Source organism: Sipha flava, unplaced genomic scaffold, assembly GCF_003268045.1.
Source record: "Sipha flava isolate LNK unplaced genomic scaffold, YSA_version1 0_pilon_pilon, whole genome shotgun sequence".
NCBI lineage: Eukaryota > Metazoa > Arthropoda > Insecta > Hemiptera > Aphididae > Sipha > Sipha flava.
Genome location: NW_020271713.1, coordinates 3,505,720 through 3,511,719, shown reverse-complemented (window position 1 = coordinate 3,511,719; position 6,000 = coordinate 3,505,720). Strand labels below are relative to the sequence as shown.

At 23.7% G+C, this 6,000-nt stretch overlaps 1 protein-coding gene across 1 annotated transcript; it reads right to left on the bottom strand.

The window, feature by feature from the left end:
- Positions 1-2,436: 2,436 nt before the first annotated feature.
- On the bottom strand, positions 2,437-5,503 carry LOC112691456 (carbohydrate sulfotransferase 12-like). Its single transcript, XM_025565743.1, has 2 exons — positions 5,189-5,503; positions 2,437-2,710 (listed from the first exon to the last, which is right to left on the bottom strand). Exons 1-2 carry the CDS (start codon positions 5,283-5,285, stop codon positions 2,463-2,465), a joined length of 345 nt encoding a protein of 114 aa, XP_025421528.1. The 5' UTR covers positions 5,286-5,503; the 3' UTR covers positions 2,437-2,462.
- Positions 5,504-6,000: the final 497 nt, after the last annotated feature.

The window sequence follows — 6,000 nt, the reverse complement described above, 5'->3', positions numbered from 1 at the left end:
GAGCGCGACGCTAACAAATACGGTACTGTCAACATTGGACGAAAATACCATGGACAGTTTATTTATAGATTAGCTAATGTTTACGTTATTATCTTCATTAGTAACTTGTATAAGCATATTTATAACATCGATATGATCAAACTAATTTTAAGCCAATGGTTCCCAAAATAACAATAATGTGAGCGAAATGCTCATAGCGTCACCAACGACGGGTTAACAATGATTTTTTTTTTTTTACCTCCGATGAGTTCGGAGATTTTTTACGCTTTCAATATCTTGTTAGTAACTCGTTCTACGTCAAGTTCATCAAAAATTATCATGGTATTAAATAATAAACCGAAACACGGAAAAGTAATTAAAAAATGCATTTTTGCTCTTTCTATTCATTAACCATGGATTCGTTTAACGGAATCACAATAACTATCTTCATTGTCTCAAATATTATCGCAACCAATATATATTCATGGGACACTCCGTGTAAGTAATTAAGAGACGTAGCACTGCATTTTCCAGGGCTATAAATCGGAACTTAATAATAAACCTCTAATTGTAATATGAAAAAATAGAGAATTATTTTTATGATGTATTTATAATAATGATCAATTCCGCGTTTAAATACAGTGCTAAAGGCTTATATAGCATAACATTATTAAGTATCCTACGAAATATTAAGTTTTAAAACGCTTTTAAAAGTTTGTGTCAAGTGACGTTTAATGTCCATCGGTCATGCCATGATTACGCGATGACACGATTTATCGACAAAAAATTTTTAATTTTCATCTTGTTCCACATAATCACGTTATTCTTAATTCATAATCACGTTAATCTATTATTTTTCAATTATTTTTGGTGATAATAATTGTACTTTTAGAGAAACTTAATTATATTTAAACATATCTATTTTAATATTTATTTATTTTTTTTACCAATGAATATCCAAATAACGAAAACATAATGTTTGTAAAATTTTAATCATTGTAGTCAGTGTTGGGAAAAATAACCAATATTTTTATCTAGATTAAAGATTAATATAATGACTAAAAATTTATATAAGATAAAGATAAAAGAGAATCTTTCAGTTATCTAGATGAAATAAAAAGATAAAAGATAAAAGAGAATTATTTAAAATAACATTTAAGGTCTGGCTCTTGGCTATATTTTTAAAATAACTCTTTTATTTAATACCTTAAGGTTTGATGGAATATTCTTTTTATTCTTAAAAGTAAATAGGTTAATAAATGATTAACAGATGTAGATTAATTTAAATTATTATTTATTATACATACCTATATTTTAATAAATGTACAAGTAGTGATTACTAAGTGGTCTTACATTATTCATAATTTTTTAACTAAATTTATTTTGCTTATAAAAGTTAACATTAAGTTGTATGAAGATGATATACTAATATATAAATATATAACATTTGGTCGTACTAGAATTTGTATTCAAATATTTTTTATTGTAATAATTTAAATTTTAAAATACATATGAATGTCACAGTTCACATATTTCAATTATTATTGTATGACAAATTATGAAAAACGACTAAATAAAATAATAAAATCTTAAGAACCACTTTGCTTGATTTAAAATCTATTATCTATCAACAGAAAAAACGCAAAAAGATAAGTATAAGATAAAGATATTCTGGATTTATCTAGATAAAAGATGAAAGATAATTTGGACGTTATTTAGATTATCTTTTGGATAATTTTATCTAGATAGTTTCAACACTGATTGTAGTTAATTTAGTGGATACTATGAATCAACGCAAAGTTTTTACAAATTTAAAATTTTTCATGCTATCAAATTCATGAGCTACAATAAGATTTCACATTTTAAATATTTTAAGATGATAATAATACATGGAGTTGCGCAATGCCCACAGAGTTAATATTGTATTATAGCTAAAGATGAAAAATGTTTTAAAAGTCAAATTTGTGTAGCTTATTATTTTTATGTATAGAATAAACACTTGATAAAATGAAAATAGTCTAGTCATGGTCACTGTAAAATTATTTATGCTTAATTATTACGATATCAACGGATATCGGATATGACAACGTCACCATATATTATGCTGAATCGTGTTGTAAATTAGGTTTAATATGCTAAATGGTACAATGAAGATATGTTCAATCGTATTGCAACAATTTGTAAATAATTGAATCATACTAATTTTTCATATACTTTTTTTATGGTAGATTAATTTAAATTTAGGTAATTACGAGTACCTATTAGAACAATGAAAACGTACGCTTCATTAAAACTAACTTTTGGTGATGTACAAATTCAATTTCTATTTTTGAAAGTAAAAAATTTAGTAGGTACTTCAATTTTATAGCTTGACGTTTATCGAATGAAAAATAATATTCAATTAGTAATTGGAAAAAGAGAAAAGCACATCGATTTTTATAATAAAATTTCCTATTAATTTGTTATTTTGTGTTATTAGAAATTTACTGTTCAAAACCAATTTTAACAATATAATGTCTTACTTTTGGCACGTAACAGTACAACAGTTTGTGTCGATTGTCAACGAGTATATGATCCAAGAGCACCGTGTCGTTAATTGCTTGTCGATAGTCATCATCAGCTTTTGGTAATTTGAATAAGTGGCACATTTGCGACGCTTGTTCTTGTCTTTCTAAATATATTAGTCTTTCCAAAATCGATTGGCTATCGTAATTTTCTTTCGCAAAATCATCTAGAGAACAGAAAAATAATAAATTATTTATAAGTTAGGTTTCATAATAAATTTCGATAGTGTAATCGATTTTAATGAAAATAAATGTTCTATAATAATTTGAACAGGTCTTGTAGTATGATCAAAGTCGCATCTAATGTTTGGGTACATTATGTTGAAAAAATATTTAGGAATATTTTACTTTTTTCATTTATACGTTAAATAAGGATAGTATTTTAAACATCAAAAATATCAAGTGTTATGTTTTGAATAGTATACCATTAGAAAATGAGTAGTGAGAATATTTTTAATAAATTTCTTTTGACAAATGGTTGTCACTTGTGATAAATAAAACCATAGAAATGGTACACTTTTATGGCTAACATACAACATAACATAATATAACATATCTACTATAATATTATGATAAAACCACTAAATAATACTTATTATATTTTAATATTTGGCAGCTGCCATCTACAACCAGAAGACGCACGTACAACGAACACACTTTTAGAAATCAATCATATTTTTATAAATCTAATGTAGTTTCTACAACTACAATTGTTGTTAAAAATCCTGACTCATCCGCAATTTTTTGGGTTAACCCAGTAGACACCGGATGAAGTTCCCCTTGCTCAGGACGTTTATAAAACATTTCTAATCATACGCACACAAAGTGCAACAATACAGGTGTAGATAAAGCGATAGCCACACGACTAATGTTACGTTGACATACTTTTCACCTATTCATATTTATGTTTAACACAAGTAAATAAATTTCTTATACCTAATTGAACATATCTACCTATTTTATTGTCAAGAAATAAATATATATTAACCCAATAATAAATTAGAATAGATTTAATACTTATATATATTTAATTTGTACCAAAATTCCTGTGCATTTATTTATATTACTTATAGTGGTCAATTATAGATTATATTAGGTACCTAAATAATACAATGAAACTTATACGAGGAATCACTAGTGATTTTTAATATTATTAAATATATGAATGATAAAATGGTCATAAAGACTATGGTTGATCGAATAAATAGATGACGTTCATAATATAATTCTTAAACTATTTGAGAAAATAACGAACAATTAGAAAATATCTCAGTGAATTTTCTACTATTATTTAAAAGACAGTATAATTTTAGTTATTATATTCAGTTAAATCAAGTTAAAGTCCAACAATATGTAATCGTATATTTTTATGTTTTTTTTTTTTAATGCTATTGTTTAAATAATAAAATATTTATTGTTTTAAAATAAGGAAAACAGTTTTTATTATATTTTATTACACTTTTATTATGCGTTATTTTTATAGATCGTTAACTAATCACAACTTAAAAAATAAATAATTTTTTTATTACCTTCAATCTTTTTCAGTTTTTTTTTTTAAGTTCCATTTAAAATAATTCCATTTAAAAAATGTCTAAATAATTTATTTTTATTTATAAAATTATAACTATAATATAGTTACTTATTTTAACATGCTTAATATATATTTAATAATAATTAAAAAAATGATTCATCACTTATAGTAATATCATAGTTCAGTCATAATAGTAGTTGGTTTTTGGTTATGCATAATATTTCTTAATATGATAAATTAAAAATTGATACACATATAAATATAAAATAATTAACGTATTTAACAAACTGTTTACAAAAAAGCTTAAGTATTGATTGTAAATTTAACATTAATTTTTAAGTCAAACATTTTGAATATCTTTATATTTGTAAATTATAGTATAACGTACATGAATTGTCGATTTTCAACATTTACTGAGTTTTTAGTGAATAATAGTTATTTATAATAATATCGTCATAGTTATAATTAAAAAAAAATTGATTTGAAAAATACTATTTGGCCTAAAGGGTAAACATTTATCTTATTATAAAATTTAAATTAGTAATTTTCCCTAAATTTTTTTTTTCTAATGTAAACTGTATTTACAAAGCAAATAAAAAATTAATCTACATTTTTTTTTAATCAAAATATGAAAAATAATCAGCTATAAGCAAATGCCTATTCATTGATTATGATTTTTAATCATAGTGAAAAAATCTATTAAAAATGTATGAATTTAACACTACTTATAGACTTCATATAATTTATATTCATTTTATAACGAATAACCAAGATATTTTGTATAAATTCAATCATTGTGGAAAATTACATAAAATTATAATAACATTTAAAAGCAAAGAAATAAAAATTTCTTTCCGAAGACTATTAAAAATATATAGTTGTAGTTTTTTACGTATATCGTTTTTTTACAATTACAATTTAAAATTAAACACATTTGATGTAAAATAAAATCATACATGCTATGATACACTATTTATAAAATAAGTTATTTTTACGCATATCTTATATTACAATTCTAAAATAAAATATAAAAGTAATTTAAATAAAAATCATCTAAGTATATTTTTATAAGCTAAATTTCATTAAATATTAAATATTTTACTAATGTACTTACGAGTCTTAAAAATGTTAATATCTAAGTGCTCTGAGTAGAATAAAATGCTCGCCGAACAAATTAAAATCAAACAAAATATCACAATTTTGAATATCATAATTTTTTGCAGTCTCGAAATTTTTTGTATCGTAGCCAAAGAGTCATATTTTTCTATAAATTAATATTATACGTACTTATTACATTACTTCAATTTACACATTTGTCTCTGAAAAAGGAACCAATAAATGAATAGTTAAACAGTTTAAAGGTAAAAGAGAAGAGGAAGTCGTGCGTTTTTCGCCACATAACTGAACATTTCTTCAACTATTTCAGTAGGTCAACAATCTATAGCGCTACTGACCTTGGCTTTAAGAAGGAGTATATGCAGAGTCAGTAGGTACCACTTCCAACAGAACTGGTTTTCTTCCGTCAATAATTATACTTGTTCCTACTAAAGGAAAAAATAAAATACTGATCTTAAAACTAATGATAACGAATGTATTATAGCAATGTATTACTCGCAGTCAGAGGTATATAATCTTGATTTTAATAACATCATAAAATATTTTATTTAAGTATACTTACATATAAGGTATTTTATAACCCAGGTGTACATGGAGGTTTTTCTACCAAGGCATAATTAGGTCAAGTCTTACAAACTTATAATTTGATTCCATTTAAATAAAAAAATATAAAATTATAAAATTAAGTATATGTAATCTCGGCATAATTTTTTAAATTTATTGAAATTCAAAAACGGTATGGTTTTTAAATCTAATTAAAATAAATCAATTAATTTATATATAATATTGATTTTAACGTCATACTATAAA

Excerpts from the sequence above, each read along its gene's own strand:
- LOC112691456 (XM_025565743.1), bottom strand. The coding sequence starts at position 5,285 with ATGATATTCAAAATTGTGATATTTTGTTTGATTTTAATTTGTTCGGCG. Across the intron at positions 2,711-5,188 it reads TATTAACATTTTTAAGACTC|ATGATTTTGCGAAAGAAAAT; the intron begins GTAAGTACATTA and ends TCTGTTCTCTAG.